The sequence below is a fragment of the Coregonus lavaretus genome (genome assembly GCF_964263955.1).
Source record: "Coregonus lavaretus genome assembly, contig: HAP1_SCAFFOLD_2459, whole genome shotgun sequence".
NCBI lineage: Eukaryota > Metazoa > Chordata > Actinopteri > Salmoniformes > Salmonidae > Coregonus > Coregonus lavaretus.
The window spans coordinates 18680-37133 of NW_028158644.1; the positions used below are offsets into that span (position 1 = coordinate 18680).

General features: G+C 45.3%; 1 protein-coding gene across 1 annotated transcript; it reads right to left on the minus strand.

Moving 5' to 3' along the window:
* Positions 1-1127: 1127 nt before the first annotated feature.
* Positions 1128-18181, minus strand: LOC311123723 (solute carrier family 23 member 3-like). Its single transcript, XM_084197959.1, has 12 exons — positions 17825-18181; positions 13976-14127; positions 13742-13809; positions 13428-13504; positions 10374-10555; positions 9888-9987; positions 8408-8591; positions 7835-8088; positions 6641-6746; positions 6210-6377; positions 5785-5880; positions 1128-1797 (listed from the first exon to the last, which is right to left on the minus strand). The coding sequence occupies exons 1-12, from the start codon at positions 17951-17953 to the stop codon at positions 1556-1558; spliced, it is 1758 nt and encodes a 585-aa protein (XP_084054085.1). The 5' UTR covers positions 17954-18181; the 3' UTR covers positions 1128-1555.
* Between the last annotated feature and the right edge of the window lie 273 nt (positions 18182-18454).

The window sequence follows — 18454 nt, forward strand, 5'->3', positions numbered from 1 at the left end:
TGTCTATGTCTAGCAATCTGTCCAGGTTTATCTGTAGTCATGTCTTCATGTGTTCGTTTGGCCTAACTTTTTTGTTTCACAGTTAAATTGTGGATTAATATTATCTACATGAAAGGCATTGTTTTCTTTGTGCTGAAATATGTAATGAGAAACTATTTAAATATCTATTTTTTAAATTACTGAAATGCATTTTCACAATTCTTTGCTTTTTTTTACATTTTAGTCATTTAGCAGACGCTCTTATCCAGAGCGACTTACAGTTAGTGAGTGCACACATTATTTTATTTTATTTTTCATACTGGCCCCCCGCGGGAATCAAACCATGCTCTACCAACTGAACTACGCCATGCTCTACCAACTGAACTACATCCCTGCCGGCCATTCCCTCCCCTAACCTGGACGACGCTGGGCCAATTGTGCGCCGCCCCATGGGTCTCCTGGTCGCGGCCGGCTGCGACAGAGCCTGGATTCGAACCAGGACCTCTAGTGGCACAGCTAGCACTGCGATTCAGTGCCTTAGACCACTGCGCCACTCAGGAGATAATTCAATAATTTACTAATTCGTATTTTCCTGATGAGCGTGGACTCTAGCTTTTTGTTATCCAAATTGAATATTCGAGCCCTTTGAGAAATCCTAATTCAGTACACAAATGACATGAGCCTGTCACTACAAACTGCCATCTGCCAAATCCCCTTCACTGTGTCCGGAATGATTTATTTGTCCGAAAATAATGTTCATAGCAAGGGTGCTGGAGAAGCTGCGGAACCCTTTGATCAATTGAAAGATTATACCAGTTGAGCAGACATGGATTTAGGATTTCCACACATGGGGAACACGTTTTTGCAGGGTATTAATATATATATATATATATATATATATATATATATATTAGTACAATCTGTGTCTCTTCAGTGGCCTGGACTATTGTTTGCGTTCAAGTCCAGATTGTTTTTGTCTCAGTTGTCAGTCAGAGTAGCCACTCATGTCAGTCATGTGTGTGGTTTAAAAATATATTACAATATCTTCTATTGTGTAAATGACGTAGAATTGCATGAAATAGCGTTTATTAAAAATCTAAAAAAAAGTATTAATACCCTGCAAAAACGTGTTCTCCATGTGTGGAAATGCTAAAAACATGTCTGCTCAGCTGGTTGCCAATACGCAAATGCCATTATAGATTCATGCAATTATTTTTTTATAAAGGGCACCCCCAACTCAAAACATCTTCCTACAGCTATGCCAATGCTCCACCAATACAAACCCACTATCATACATTTTTCCTACAGCTATGCCAATGCTCCATCAATACAAACCCACTATCATACAAGCAAACTCTGTTCAGGTCACTAACTATGTAGACATACATTACATTTCATATACAGTATGTCATATACATTATTATACGTTTGTATACGTCATTGGCTAATACCATATTATGCCTATTGTCCACCGTCCTTTACCATACAGTATATATTATCATGCCCCAGCCACAATTGTATCAATACCACACAACTTTAAACTGTAAAATGTGACCTACTATACTCCAATATGACCCTAAAGTATGTCTCCATCATCTGCGATCCTACAGGCAGAGAAAGGGGCCGCCCTGAATCCAGGTAAGCGCCACAGTCTTCTCAGGAGGTAAGGGGACTCATAAACTAACGCCACTTCCTGGTGATACTTCCTGGTGATACTTCCTGGTGATACTTCCTGGTGATGCCCTGGGTCGCTGTTGACTGATGCGCATCCTCTCTTCTGCATCTCAGCTGAGTCAAGTCCCCTCTCTGATGGAGACCCTGAGAGAAGAACATAGACATAGATGTTATTACACTGAGGCCTAGTGTTTGTTCCCGAAAATATCATTAATGAATCATGATCAGGTGCTATATGAGTTAATGAATCATGATAAGGTGCTATATGAGTTAATGAATCATGATCAGGTGCTATATGAGTTGATGAATCATGATCAGGTGCTATATGAGTTAATGAATCATGATCAGGTGCTATATGAGTTAATGAATCATGATCAGGTGCTATATGAGTTAATGAATCATGATCAAAATCAAATCAAATCAAATTGTATTTGTCACATGCGCCGAATACAACAGGTGTAGACCTTACAGTGAAATGCTTACTTGCAAGCCTTTAACCAACAATGCAGTTTTAAGAAAGAATAAAAGAAAAATAAATAAATAAATATATATATATATATATATATATAATGAAAATACAATTTAAAATAATACAAAATAAAAGTAACAAATAATTAAAGAGCAGCAGTAAAATAACAATAGCGAGGCTATAAACAGGGGGGTACCGGTACCGAGTAAATGTGCTGGGGCACCGGTTAGTCGAGGTAATTGGGGTAATATGTACATGTAGGTAGAGTTAAAGTGACTATGCATAGATAATAAACAGAGAGTAGCAGCAGCGTAAAAGAGGGGTGGGGGGGCAATGCAAATAATCCGGGTAGCCATTTGATTAGATGTTCAGGAGTCTTATGGCTTGGGGGTAGAAGCTGTTTAGAAGCCTCTTGGACCTAGACTTGGCGTTCCGGTACCGCTTGCTGTGCGGTAGCAGAGAAAACAGTCTATGACTAGGGTGGCTGGAGTCTTTGACAATTTTTAGGGCCTTCCTCTGACACCGCCTTGTATAGAGGTCCTGGATGGCAGAGAGCTTGGCCCCAGTGATGTACTGGGCCTTACGCACTACCCTCTGTAGTGCCTTGCGGTCGGAGGCCGAGCAGTTGCCATACCAGGCAGTGATGCAACCAGTCAGGATGCTCTCGATGGTGCAGCTGTATAACCTTTTGAGGATCTGAGGACCCATGCCAAATCTTTTCAGTCTCCTGAGCGGGAATAGGCTTTGTCGTGCCCTCTTCACGACTGTCTTGGTGTGTTTGGACCATGATAGTTTGTTGGTGAAGTGGACACCAAGGAACTTGAAGCTCTCAACCTGCTCCACTACAGCCCCGTCGATGAGAATTGGGGCGTGCTCGGTGTTCTTCTTTTTCCTGTAGTCCACAATCATCTCCTTTGTCTTGATCACGTTGAGGGAGAGGTTGTTGTCCTGGCACCACACGGCCAGGTCTCTGACCTCCTCCGTATAGGCTGTCTCGTCGTTGTCGGTGAGCAGTTATGAGTGAACAGGGAGTACAGGAGGGGACTAAGCACACACCCCTGAGGGGCCCCCGTGTTGAGGATCAGCGTGGCAGATGTGTTGTTACCTACCCTTACCACCTGGGGGCGGCCCGTCAGGAAGTCCAGGATCCAGTTGCAGAGGGAGGTGTTTAGTCCCAGGGTCCTTAGCTTAGTGATGAGCTTTGAGGGCACTATGGTGTTGAACGCTGAGCTGTAGTCAATTAATAGCATTCTCACATAGGTGTTCCTTTTGTCCAGGTGTGAAAGGGCAGTGTGGAGCGCAATAGAGATTGCATCATCTGTGGATCTGTTGGGGCTATATGCAAATTGGAGTGGGTCTAGGGTTTCTGGGATAATGGTGTTGATGTGAGCCATGACCAGCCTTTCAAAGCACTTCATGGCTACAGACGTGAGTGCTACGGGTCGGTAGTCATTTAGGCAGGTTACCTTCGTGTTCTTCGGCACAGGGACTATGGTGGTCTGCTTGAAACATGTTGGTATTACAGACTCAGACAGGGAGAGGTTGAAAATGTCAGTGAAGACACTTGCCAGTTGGTCAGCGCATGATCTGAGTACACGTCCTGGTAATCCATCTGGCCCTACGGCCTTGTGAATGTTGACCTGTTTAAAGGTCTTACTCATATTGGCTACGGAGAGTGTGATCACATAGTCATCCGGAACAGCTGGTGCCCTCATGCATGTTTCAGTGTTACTTGCCTCGTACAGTCACTGTGGGGACGACGTCATCGATGCACTTATTGATGAAGCCAGTGACTGATGTGGTGTACTCCTCAATGCCATCGGAAGAATCCCGGAACATGTTCCAGTCTGTGCTAGCAAAACAGTTCTGTAGCTTAGCACCTGCTTCATCTGACCACTTTTATATTGACCGAGTCACTGGTGCTTCCTGCTTTAGTTTTTGCTTGTAAGCAGGAATCAGGAGGACAGATTTATGGTCAGATTTGCCAAATGGAGGGCGAGGGAGAGCTTTGTATGCGTCTCTGTGTGTGGAGTAAAGGTGGTCTAGAGTTTTTTTTCCCTCTGGTTGCACATTTAACACGCTGATAGAAATTAGGTAAAACGTATTTAAGTTTCCCTGCATTAAAGTCCCCGGCCACTAGGAGCACCGCCTCTGGATGAGCGTTTTCCTGTTTGCTTGTGGCCTTATACAGCTCATTAAGTGTGGTCTTAGTGCCAGCATCGGTTTGTGGTGGTAAATAGACCGCTACGAAGAATACAGATTAAAACTCTCTCTGTAGATAGTGTGGTCTACAGCTTATCATGAGATACTCTACCTCAGGCGAGCAAAACCTAGAGACTTCCTTAGATATCATGCACCAGCTGTTGTTTACAAATATACATAGACCGCCACCCCTTGTCTTACCAGAGGCTGCTGTTCTATTTACATTTACATTTTAGTCATTTAGCAGACGCTCTTATCCAGAGCGACTTACAGTTAGTGAATACATATTTTTTTATACTGGCCCCCCGTGGGAAACGAACCCACAACCCTGGCGTTGCAAACGCCATGCTCTATCAACTGAGCTACATCCCTGCCGGCCATTCCCTCCCCTACCCTGGACGACGCTGGGCCAATTGTGCGCCGCCCATGAGTCTCCCGGTCGCGGCCGGCTGCGACAGAGCCTGGATTCGAACCAGGATCTCTAGTGGCACAGCTAGCACTGCGATGCAGTGCCTTAGACCACTGCGCCACTCAGGAGCCCTGATACAGTGTTTAACCAGCCAGCTGTATGTTATTCATGTCTTCGTTCAGCCACGACTCGGTGACACATTAGATATTACAGTTTTGAATGTCCCGTTGGCAGGATAACCTTATAACCATGCCTGTAGTTCGTCCACTTTATTATCAAGCGATTGTAAATTGGCAATAGATTGTCGATGGCAAAGGCAGATTAGCCACTCGTCGCCAGCTCCTTACCAAGCACCCCGATCTCCTTCCACGATATCTCCTTTTCTTTCTACTGCGAATGACGGGGATGAGGGCCCTGTCGGGGGTCTGGAGCAAATCCATCTCGTCCAACTCATTAAATAACAATTATTCGTCCAGTTCAAGGTGAGTAATAGCTGTTCTGATGTCCAGAAGCTCTTTTCGGTCATAAGAGACGATAGCAGCAACATTATGTACAAAATAAGTTACAAACAATGTGAAAAAATAGCATGGTTGGTTAAGAGTCCATAAAACGGCAGCCATCCCCTCCGGCGCCATAATTTGTGATCAGGTGCTATATGAGTTGATGAATCATGATCAGGTGCTATATGAGTTAATGAATCATGATCAGGTGCTATATGAGTTGATGAATCATGATCAGGTGCTATATGAGTTAATGAATCATGATCGGGTGCTATATGAGTTGATGAATCATGATCAGGTGCTATATGAGTTGATGAATCATGATCAGGTGCTATATGAGTTAATGAATCATGATCAGGTGCTATATGAGTTGATGAATCATGCATCTGATATTTTAGTGCACTTTAAATAATTACTTATAGCCATATAAATAATGACTAGAACGGTCCACATTGACTGGAATGGGAATACATGTTCTAGTTATTATATTACTATGCTTATTTCATCAACAACTTTTATAATGTGGAAATAGATAGTACAATGTGCTTTACCTGATACTGTATTGTCCAATAGGAAAGCCAGGATGCCCACCAGGAGTACAGGCGAGGTCAGAAGAGACTGGAGAAGGACATCAACACTGACCATACCTGCACAGGTATACACACACGATTAGGATATGGGCAAGACACGCATTTAGCCACATTGCTCCCTTTTGACTGGCTGTGTAAGGCCAGAGTAGCCTGGTCCTGAATCTGCTTGTGCTTTCCATTCGGTTGACGTCACTGTCAAGCCGAGCAAGTCATCTTTGGCATGACAGTTCCACAAGGAGTTGGCAAGAGAGCAGAAACAGTCTGGCATCCAGACTGGCATCCTGGCATCCAGGCTGATGTCAGAGTAGCCTGGTCTAAAGTCTGCTTGGAGTTGACTATACGGCACAAACAGATCTGGGATCAGGCTGATATTTTAGAGAAATTACCAGTGTCAATAAAGCTGGTCTGCATGCGGAACCAGTGAGGCAGCACTAGAGACATGAAGACTGCCAAGCCGATGTTGAAGATGTTACGTCCAGAGTCGATGTGTGTGAACTGGAAGTACCTCACACCTGTAGCCACGGCAATAGTGTAGGTTACACTGAGAATAGCACCTGAACAGGAATGGAGAGAGAGAAGGAGAAATGGATCATCTTTTATCAGTTAATCTATCGTCATGTCCTCTCTCCTCGCGTTCTTCCTCAATAAGGATAAGAGGAGAGGAACGTCAGACCTTATCTTCCAAGGTGAGGAGAGAGGATGTGAGGAATCGACAAAAGACAAATTGAGAAAGAGTCACTCAACAGAAAAAGAACAGGCAGACTTGCAGACAGACACGCAGGACGAAGACAGACAGAGGACGGATAATGAAACTAACCGTAGATGGCCAAGGGAACAGAGGTGATGAGCTGTGTCAGTCGAGGCGACACTCCTAGGGCCAGCCCCAAGATGGCTGTCAGTTGCACTGTCCACCTGGACCCAGACTGGAGCAGGGAACAGAGTCAAAACATACTGTCCACCTGGACCCAGACTGGAGCAGGGGAAAGAGTCAAAACATACTGTCCACCTGGACCCAGACTGGAGCAGGGGACAGAGTCAAAACATACTGTCCACCTGGACCCAGACTGTAGCAGGGGACAGAGTCAAAACATACTGTCCACCTGGACCCAGACTGGAGCAGGGGACAGAGTCAAAACATACTGTCCACCTGGACCCAGACTGGAGCAGGGGAAAGAGTCAAAACATACTGTCCACCTGGACCCAGACTGGAGCTGGGGAAATAGTCAAAACATACTGTCCACCTGGACCCAGACTGGAGCAGGGGACAGAGTCAAAACATACTGTCCACCTGGACCCAGACTGGAGCAGGGGACAGAGTCAAAACATACTGTCCACCTGGACCCAGACTGTAGCAGGGGACAGAGTCAAAACATACTGTCCACCTGGACCCAGACTGGAGCAGGGGACAGAGTCAAAACATACTGTCCACCTGGACCCAGACTGGAGCAGGGGAAAGAGTCAAAACATACTGTCCACCTGGACCCAGACTGGAGCTGGGGAAATAGTCAAAACATACTGTCCACCTGGACCCAGACTGGAGCAGGGGACAGAGTCAAAACATACTGTCCACCTGGACCCAGACTGGAGCAGGGGACAGAGTCAAAACATACTGTCCACCTGGACCCAGACTGGAGCAGGGGACAGAGTCAAAACATAGACACTTTCTGCCTGGACCCAGACTAGAAGGAGAGAGAGGAGCAGGGGTCAAACATAAACACTGTATGCAGAGTGGGAAATCAGCACTCACAACGTGTCTCAGAATAGGACTGTTGATCTAGGATCAGTTTTGACTTTTAAACCATATTGAATAAGAGGCGGGGACCTGATCGTAGACCAGCACTCCTATTCTGAGACGCTTCGTGAATATGGGCCCTGGTCTCAGATACTTGTTTTCCGGATCCAAATTAAGCAGCTAGTCAAGGACTAGTCTTGAGCTGTGTCTGGAAAACTGACCCTAAGGGCTAAAGAGAAGGCTTCTAAATGATTGTTGACATTACACCATCATCGGTACCTGGCTGAGTCCCAGAGTACAGGCGTTGGGGACACTGCAGCTCAGCCCCAATGGCGCCCCCATCAGGCCAGCGACCACACTACCCAGCCCCTGGGCCCCCAGGCCCCTGTTACAGGCTGCAGCGGGGGGCGGGGGGGCCCCGAGGAGCCGGGCCGTTAGCAGGTACATCCCTACTGAACTGACAGAGGAGGAGAGGGCTGCAACGACACCGGCCGCCATGCCTCGAACTGACAGCAGGGGGAGCCCTGTCTCTGCTGCACTCACGCACACACGCACGCACGCACGCGCACACACGCACGCACACACGCACGCACGCACGAGCGCACACACACACACACACACACACACACACACACACACACACACACACACACACACACACACACACACACACAGTATATATGGAGCGATCATACGTTTATATTCACAACATAACATTCAAAATATTTATATATTTGATTGATGACACAGACGGAGACTGAATGTACTAGACAGTCTCTTGGTTATTAGCTTTATAAACTGTCACCAGAGACTATAGCACAGGCATTGTTAGTGTTAATGAACTCTGCTGACCTGCCATAGGGGGGCTGAGCCACGGCACAGTGAAGGAGGTGTGATCTGATGATGAAGGTACAGAAAAGGAAGTGTTGCTCGTCTTCAGTACTGGCAGCAGCTCGGAGACAGAGTGCAGATGAACCCCTCCGAAACTCTCCAATACTGCGCACAGAGACCAAACACTCAGCAGGGGGAGCAGCACCTGGAGAAATATAGAGGTCAGTTCCACATCTAGAGTAATGTGCTGTGATGTTCTGGCTAAGGGAAGAAAATAGTGATGTTCTGGCTAAGGGAAGAAAATAGTGATGTTCTGGCTAAGGGAAGAAAATAGTGATGTTCTGGCTAAGGGAAGAAAAGAGTGATGTTCTGGCTAAGGGAAGAAAATAGTGATGTTCTGGCTAAGGGAATAAAAGAGTGATGTTCTGGCTAAGGGAAGAAAAGAGTGATGTTCTGTCTAAGGGAATAAAAGAGTGATGTTCTGGCTAAGGGAAGAAAATAGTGATGTTCTGGCTAAGGGAAGAAAATAGCGATGTTCTGGCTAAGGGAAGAAAAGAGTGATGTTCTGGCTAAGGGAATAAAATAGTGATGTTCTGGCTAAGGGAATAAAAGAGTGATGTTCTGGCTAAGGGAAGAAAAGAGTGATGTTCTGTCTAAGGGAATAAAAGAGTGATGTTCTGGCTAAGGGAAGAAAATAGTGATGTTCTGGCTAAGGGACGAAAAGAGTGATGTTCTGTCTAAGGGAATAAAAGAGTGATGTTCTGGCTAAGGGAAGAAAATAGTGATGTTCTGGCTAAGGGAATAAAATAGTGATGTTCTGGCTAAGGGAATAAAAGAGTGATGTTCTGGCTAAGGGAATAAAATAGTGATGTTCTGGCTAAGGGAATAAAAGAGTGATGTTCTGGCTAAGGGAATAAAAGAGTGATGTTCTGGCTAAGGGAATAAAAGAGTGATGTTCTGGCTAAGGGAAGAAAATAGTGATGTTCTGGCTAAGGGAAGAAAAGAGTGATGTTCTGGCTAAGGGAATAAAAGAGTGATGTTCTGGCTAAGGGAATAAAATAGTGATGTTCTGGCTAAGGGAAGAAAAGAGTGATGTTCTGGCTAAGGGAATAAAATAGTGATGTTCTGGCTAAGGGAATAAAATAGTGATGTTCTGGCTAAGGGAATAAAAGAGTGATGTTCTGGCTAAGAGAAGAAAAGAGTGATGTTCTGGCTAAGGGAAGAAAAGAGTGATGTTCTGGCTAAGGGAAGAAAAGAGTGATGTTCTGGCTAAGAGAAGAAAAGAGTGATGTTCTGGCTAAGGGAAGAAAATAGTGATGTTCTGGCTAAGGGAATAAAAGAGTGATGTTCTGGCTAAGAGAAGAAAAGAGTGATGTTCTGGCTAAGGGAAGAAAAGAGTGATGTTCTGGCTAAGGGAAGAAAAGAAAGGGATTCTCTCAAAAGTTGAAAGTGTGTGTCAGAAGGGTACAATCAATCAATCAACCAATCAGGAGAGACTCACAGAGAGCATCCTGCAGACAGGTAGCTGAGGCATGCTGAGGCATGCTGGGAGCATGTAGGAGTGTAGATGTTGGGACAGGAACACTAGGAGGATGACTGTCCTACACAGAGAAACATTACAGCGTTAGTCCTAATAGTCTATCAATCCAAATATACAGTTCAGATATTCATAAAAGTTCAAATATCAAATATATGACCGAATGCATGATGCATTGGACAAATGTGAATACAGAGAGTTTGACAAAGTAAGGCGAAAACAGAGGACGGACAGACTGACGGACAAACGGACAGAGACGGACAGACAGACAGACAGACAGACAGACAGACAGACAGACAGACAGACAGACAGACAGACAGACAGACAGACAGACAGACAGACAGACAGACAGACAGACAGACAGACAGACAGACAGACAGACAGACAGACAGACAGACAGACAGACAGAAGGGCGGATGGACGGACGGCGTGATACACAGAGAAACGTACAATGCAGCGATGGCCCAGTGGTCTGAGCAGAGCAGAGCAGCCTCTCTGTAGATGGAGAAGCCAAGTAGACACAATAGAGGGGCTATGACCAGCGGACCGCAGTGTCTCAGAACCACACCACTCAGACCTGTCACGCCCAGAACCAGCTGGACCATGCCCACCATCACAGTCATACCCTGGAGCTACACAGGAACACACAGAGAGAGATTAGATATAGCCCAGCATTAGACTAGAACAGAGGGAGAGATTAGATATGGCCCAGCATTAGACTAGAACAGAGGGAGAGATTAGATATGGCCCAGCATTAGACTAGAACAGAGGGAGAGATTAGATATGGCCCAGCATTAGACTAGAACAGAGGTAGAGATTAGATATGGCCCAGCATTAGACTAGAACAGAGGGAGAGATTAGATATGGCCCAGCATTAGACTAGAACAGAGGGAGAGATTAGATATGGCCCAGCATTAGACTAGAACAGAGGGAGAGAGTAGATATGGCCCAGCATTAGAATAGAACAGAGGGAGATATTAGATATGGCCCAGCATTAGACTAGAGAGGGAGAGATTAGATATGGCCCAGCATTAGACTAGAACAGAGGGAGATATTAGATATGGCCCAGCATTAGAATAGAGAGGGAGAGATTAGATATGGCCCAGCATTAGACTAGAACAGAGGGAGATATTAGATATGGCCCAGCATTGGAAGAGAACAGAGGGAGATTTACAAACATTTCTGAAAATGGATATATAGCGTTTTGGAATTAAACTCATCATATGTTAACGTCTATATCAGCCATCACCAGCTTTCAGCCCCTCCTAAAGACCCACCTCTCAAACACACACACACACACACACACACACACACACACACACACACACACACACACACACACACACACGCACACATATACAGTGAGGGAAAAAAGTATTTGATCCCCTGCTGATTTTGTACGTTTGCCCACTGACAAAGACATGATCAGTCTATAATTTTAATGGTAGGTTTATTTGAACAGTGAGAGACAGAATAAGAACAAAAAAATCAAGAAGAACGCATATCAAAAATGTTATAAATTGATTTGCATTTTAATGAGGGAAATAAGTATTTGACCCCTCTGCAAAACATGACTTAGTACTTGGTGGCAAAACCCTTGTTGGCAATCACAGAGGTCAGACGTTTCTTGTAGTTGGCCACCAGGTTTGCACACATCTCAGGAGGGATTTTGTCCCACTCCTCTTTGCAGATCTTCTCCAACTCATTAAGGTTTCGAGGCTGACGTTTGGCAACTCGAACCTTCAGCTCCCTCCACAGATTTTCTATGGGATTAAGGTCTGGAGACTGGCTAGGCCACTCCAGGACCTTAATGTGCTTCTTCTTGAGCCACTCCTTTGTTGCCTTGGCCGTGTTTTGGGTCATTGTCATGCTGGAATACCCATCCACGACCCATTTTCAATGCCCTGGCTGGGGAAGGAGGTTCTCACCCAAGATTTGACGGTACATGGCCAAGTCCATCGTCCCTTTGATGCGGTGAAGTTGTCCTGTCCCCTTAGCAGAAAAACACCCCCAAAGCATAATGTTTCCACCTCCATGTTTGACGGTGGGGATGGTGTTCTTGGGGTCATAGGCAGCATTCCTCCTCCTCCAAACACGGCGAGTTGAGTTGATGCCAAAGAGCTCGATTTTGGTCTCATCTGACCACAACACTTTCACCCAGTTCTCCTCTGAATCATTCAGATGTTCATTGGCAAACTTCAGACGGCCCTGTATATGTGCTTTCTTGAGCAGGGGGACCTTGCAGGCGCTGCAGGATTTCAGTCCTTCACGGCGTAGTGTGTTACCAATTGTTTTCTTGGTGACTATGGTCCCAGCTGCCTAGAGATCATTGACAAGATCCTCCCGTGTAGTTCTGGGCTGATTCCTCACCGTTCTCATGATCATTGCAACTCCACGAGGTGAGATCTTGCATGGAGCCCCAGGCTGAGGGAGATTGACAGTTATTTTGTGTTTCTTCCATTTGCGAATAATCGCACCAACTGTTGTCACCTTCTCACCAAGCTGCTTGGCGATGGTCTTGTAGCCCATTCCAGCCTTGTGTAGGTCTACAATCTTGTCCCTGACATCCTTGGAGAGCTCTTTGGTCTTGGCCATGGTGGAGAGTTTGGAATCTGATTGATTGATTGCTTCTGTGGACAGGTGTCTTTTATACAGTTAACAAGCTGAGATTAGGAGCACTCCCTTTAAGAGTGTGCTCCTAATCTCAGCTCGTTACCTGTATAAAAGACACCTGGGAGCCAGAAATCTTTCTGATTGAGAGGGGGTCAAATACTTATTTCCCTCATTAAAATGCAAATCAATTTATAACATTTCTGACAAGCGTTTTTCTGGATTTTTTTGTTGTTATTCTGTCTCTCACTCTTCAAATAAACCTACCATTCAAATTATAGACTGATCATGTCTTTGTCAGTGGGCAAACGTACAAAATCAGCAGGGGATCAAATACTTTTTTCCCTCACTGTACAAACAAAGCAACACACTAGTAAGACACTGCTCTCTTCACATTACTGAGCACCATCTTACGCAAACTCTTACCCTAAACCGGGTTCGTATCCTAACCCCAATCCCGCCCTTTACTCTAAAGCAGGGTTCGTATCCTAACCCCAATCCCGCCCTTTACTCTAAACCGGGTTCGTATCCTAACCCCAATCCCGCCCTTTACTCTAAAGCAGGGTTCGTATCCAAACCCCAACATTCCCCTCCCCATACAATGATACATCACACTCTCTCCCTTCTATTTCTTTAGTCTGTTGTTGTTTTGTTTTGACTCCTGGTTTTAAGGGTTTCATTTTATAATTGTAAAGCGACTTGTAAAGCGCTAGAAGTCCCACGTATTATTATTGTTGTACTAAAGTCTCTTGATAAAGGTCCCGAAACATGGTTTTATCTAAACATAGCTCCTGAATGTTGCCGTAAACAAAGGGAGCAGTGGTGAGAAGACGGGTTGGTCTGGCCTGTGGGTTCAGCACCATGGACAGCAGCACTACAGCCTGGGTACACTACCTCTCTGACTGGGTTGGCTCTGGGTAGGATCTCTTCCTCACTCTCCCCACAGGGCCCCCTGCAGGCCGGTTCAGTAACTGCAGGAGATCAATCACTGGTACCATTAACCACAATGAGATACAAAGGCCTCCTTCACACTCAGGTTGTACAACTGACATACAACGCTTTTGACACAACGGTTGTGACATTCTTGATGAGTTTGTCAGCCAAAACAATGTTGTGTCAAATTAGTTGTACATCAGTTGTACAACCTGAGTGTGAACTTCGCCTGAGGTAATAAATGGTATGTTGTCAGATTGATGGAGCTGACTCACCAATCTGGGCAGTGAGGACTACAGCAGGGATAAGGATCTCCAGAGATGGAGCCTGGATCAGAGGGAGGCTGAGGATGAGAGTGTATCTGGTTGTATTAATGTCTGTCTATGTGTTTAATGCTTGCTTTGATCATAGACGTGTGTGAGTGAGAGAGTTGAGAGGTAATGTAAAACGTTTTTTAAAAGGGCATGAATAAAATGAGATGAATTAATTGATTAATGAGTACTCCTCACCATGTCCCCAGACAGCTCTGTATGAGACTGGAGAGACTGGAATAGAACAACATAGAGGACAGTAACCTCGCTCTCTCTCCATCCTGTAACAGTAGATGTTGCTGCAACACACCCAGGACCAGAACCAGCAGAGAGCACTGCACAAACACATGCTGTAGAGAGAGAGAGAGAGAGAGATAAACAAAAAAAGACAATACACAAAACTGCAGCATGAAACTGGCACCAAGAGAAAGCCAGTGGTAGGTAGGCACCAAGAGAAAGCCAGTGGTAGGTAGGCACCAAGAGAAAGCCAGTGGTAGGTAGGCACCAAGAGAAAGCCAGTGGTAGGTAGGCACCAAGAGAAAGCCAGTGGTAGGTAGGCACCAAGAGAAAGCCAGTGGTAGGTAGGCACCAAGAGAAAGCCAGTGGTAGGTACAGTGGGGAAAAAAAGTATTTAGTCAGCCACCAATTGTGCAAGTTCTCCCACTTAAAAAGATGAGAGAGGCCTGTAATTTTCATCATAGGTACACGTCAACTATGACAGACAAAATGAGAAGAAAAAAAATCCAGAAAATCACATTGTAGGATTTTTAATGAATTTATTTGCAAATTATGGTGAAAAATAAGTATTTGGTCAATAACAAAAGTTTCTCAATACTTTGTTATATACCCTTTGTTGGCAATGACACAGGTCAAACGTTTTCTGTAAGTCTTCACAAGGTTTTCACACACTGTTGCTGGTATTTTGGCCCATTCCTCCATGCAGATCTCCTCTAGAGCAGTGATGTTTTGGGGCTGTCGCTGGGCAACACGGACTTTCAACTCCCTCCAAAGATTTTCTCTGGGGTTGAGATCTGGAGACTGGCTAGGCCACTCCAGGACCTTAAAATGCTTCTTACGAAGCCACTCCTTCGTTGCCCGGGCGGTGTGTTTGGGATCATTGTCATGCTGAAAGACCCAGCCACGTTTCATCTTCAATGCCCTTGCTGATGGAAGGAGGTTTTCACTCAAAATCTCACGATACATGGCCATTCATTCTTTCCTTTACACGGATCAGTCGTCCTGGTCCCTTTGCAGAAAAACAGCCGCAAAGCAATATGTTTCCACCCCCATGCTTCACAGTAGGTATGGTGTTCTTTGGATGCAACTCAGCATTCTTTGTCCTCCAAACACGACGAGTTGAGTTTTTACCAAAAAGTTATATTTTGGTTTCATCTGACCATATGACATTCTCCCAATCCTCTTCTGGATCATCCAAATGCACTCTAGCAAACTTCAGACGGGCCTGGACATGTACTGGCTTAAGCAGGGGGACACGTCTGGCACTGAAGGATTTGAGTCCCTGGCGGCGTAGTGTGTTACTGATGGTAGGCTTTGTTACTTTGGTCCCAGCTCTCTGCAGGTCGTTCACTAGGTCCCCCCTTGTGGTTCTGGGATTTTTGCTCACCGTTCTTGTGATCATTTTGACCCCACGGGGTGAGATCTTGCGTGGAGCCCCAGATCGAGGGAGATTATCAGTGGTCTTGTATGTCTTCCATTTCCTAATAATTGCTCCCACAGTTGATTTCTTCAAACCAAGCTGCTTACCTATTGCAGATTCAGTCTTCCCAGCCTGGTGCAGGTCTACAATTTTGTTTCTGGTGTCCTTTGACAGCTCTTTGGTCTTGGCCATAGTGGAGTTTGGAGTGTGACTGTTTGAGGTTGTGGAGGACAGAGGAGCCTCTTAAAGAAGAAGTTACAGGTCTGTGAGAGCCAGAAATCTTGCTTGTTTGTAGGTGACCAAATACTTATTTTCCACCATAATTTGCAAATAAATTCATAAAAAATCCTACAATGTGATTTTCTGGAAAAAAAATTCTCAATTTGTCTGTCAATGTTGACATGTACCTATGATGAAAATTGTAGGCCTCTCTCATCTTTTTAAGTGGGAGAACTTGCACAATTGGTGGCTGACTAAATACTTTTTCCCCCCACTGTACGTACCAAGAGTAAGCCAGTGGTAGGTAGGCACCAAGAGAAAGCCAGTGGTACAGTGAGGGAAAAAAGTATTTGATCCCCTGCTGATTTTGTATGTTTGCCCACTGACAAAGAAATGATCAGTCTATAATTTTTATGGTAGGTTTATTTGAACAGTGAGAGACAGAATAACAACAACAAAAAATCCAGAATAACGCATGTCAAAAATGTTATAAATTGATTTGCATTTTAACGAGGGAAATAAGTAGTTGACCACCTCTCAATCAGAAAGATGTCTGGCTCCCACGTGTCTTTTATTCAGGTAACGAGCTGAGATTAGGAGCACACTCTTAAAGGGAGTGCTCCTAATCTCAGTTTGTTACCTGTATAAAAGACACCTGTCCACAGAAGCAATCAATCAATCAGATTCCAAACTCTCCACCATGGCCAAGACCAAAGAGCTCTCCAAGGATGTCAGGGACAAGATTGTAGACCTACACAAGGCTGGAATGGGCTACAAGACCATCGCCAAGCAGCTTGGTGAGAAGGTGACAACAGTTGGTGCGATTATTCGTGTCACGGATTCGGCCGAGGCCGCTCCTCCTTGCTCGGGCAGGCTTCGGCGTTCGTCGTCACCGGAGTACTAGCTGCCACCGATCTATGTTTCTGTGTTCTACTTGTTTTGTCTTTATTGTACACACCTGGTTCCCATTATGTCTATGATTTGTTCCCTATTTAACCCTCTGGCTCCCACTGTGTTGTGTGCGTGTTTGTTTTATGTTTGGTGTCATCGACTAGTGAGCGGAATTGTCCTCCCTGCGTGGAGAGTATGTTCATTTATGTTCACGAGTAAAGTACGTTGTCTACTAGCTCTGTGTCCTGCGCCTGACTCCGTCCTACCGCTACACACTGACGCATGACAATTCGCAAATGGAAGAAACACAAAATAACTGTCAATCTCCCTGGGCCTGGGGCTCCATGCAAGATCTCACCTCGTGGAGTTGCAATGATCATGAGAACGGTGAGGAATCAGCCCAGAACTACACGGGAGGATCTTGTCAATGATCTCAAGGCAGCTGGGACCATAGTCACCAAGAAAACAATTGGTAACACACTACGCCGTGAAGGACTGAAATCCTGCAGCGCCAGCAAGGTCCCCCCTGCTCAATAAAGCACATAAACAGGCCGGTCTGAAGTTTGCCAATGAACATCTGAATGATTCAGAGGAGAACTGGGTGAACGTGTTGTGGTCAGATGAGACCAAAATCGAGCTCTTTGGCATCAACTCAACTCGCCGTGTTTGGAGGAGGAGGAATGCTGCCTATGACCCCAAGAACACCATCCCCACCGTCAAACATGGAGGTGGAAACATTATGCTTTGGGGGTGCATTTTGGTAGGTAGGCACCAAGAGAAAGCCAGTGGTAGGTATGCACCAAGAAAAAGCCAGTGGTAGGTAGGCACCAAGAGAAAGCCAGTGGTAGGTAGGCACCAAGAGAAAGCCAGTGGTAGGTAGGCACCAAGAGAAAGCCAGTGGTAGGTAGGCACCAAGAGAAAGCCAGTGGTAGGTAGGCACCAAGAGAAAGCCAGTGGTAGGTAGGCACCAAGAGAAAGCCAGTGGTAGGTAGGCACCAAGAGAAAGCCAGTGGTAGGTAGGCACCAAGAGAAAGCCAGTGGTAGGTAGGCTACAACTGAGATTAAAACAACAACCTGCATGTGGTCTGTGGTCAATGCATGTTTCTCCGTACTGGTTTATGGTTGAACTGTTTCAAGAGTAAGTACACATTTAATATATACTAAAATCTATGCCATAAAGCACACATCTTTATCCAAAGCAACTTCCCGTCATGCGTACATATATTCAACTTAACTACAACAGTGGCTTTGCCACTTAGCTGATTCACAAAGGGGCTTACCTGTAGCGCCAGCAGCAGGTTGATAAGGCAGGATGGATGTTGATTCACACCTGAGATATCTGTTCTGCTGATGCTTCTGGTCCCTTCAGGAAGCTCTGGGTCAAAATGCTGACATGCATCCATTATCATATACTGCTGTTGTCTTCTTGTCAAAACTCTTCACATGAATACAGATTTCTTTCTCTCTCTCACTCACTTTTCTTCTCTCTCTCTCTCTCTCTCTCTCTCTCTCTCCCTCTCTCTCCTTCTCTGTCTCTCTCTCTCTCCTTCTCTCTCTCTCCCTTTCTCCCTCTCTCCTTCTCTCTCTCTCTTGCTCTCGGTCTTCAACTCCTTCGCTGCAAACCCCCTACAACAACAGTGGATCAGCTGAAATGTCTTGCTCTCCTCTCTCTGCCCTAGGTGAACTTTGATCCAGTACAGTTAAAGAGTCGGTAGTTTGTCATTAATCATTATCTTCACATACCAAAACAATGAGTGGGGTGAGCTACAATGCCTGATGGATTGATTTTAAAGTCCTGACTTAACATGTCTATAAGATTATATTATCTTGGAACCCAGAACCAAATCTTTGAGCCAAATTGCCACACTGACAAAGCTAGTCTGTCGCAAAAGACTACAGGTTATAAAAAC

Coding starts and splice junctions, on each gene's coding strand:
- LOC311123723 (XM_084197959.1), bottom strand. CDS start 17,953: ATGATAATGGATGCATGTCAGCATTTTGACCCAGAGCTTCCTGAAGGG. Junction 14,128..17,824: donor ACCTGCTGCTGGCGCTACAG/GTAAGCCCCTTT, acceptor CTCTCTCTACAG/CATGTGTTTGTGCAGTGCTC. Junction 8,089..8,407: donor GCTCAGCCCCCCTATGGCAG/GTCAGCAGAGTT, acceptor GCGTGAGTGCAG/CAGAGACAGGGCTCCCCCTG.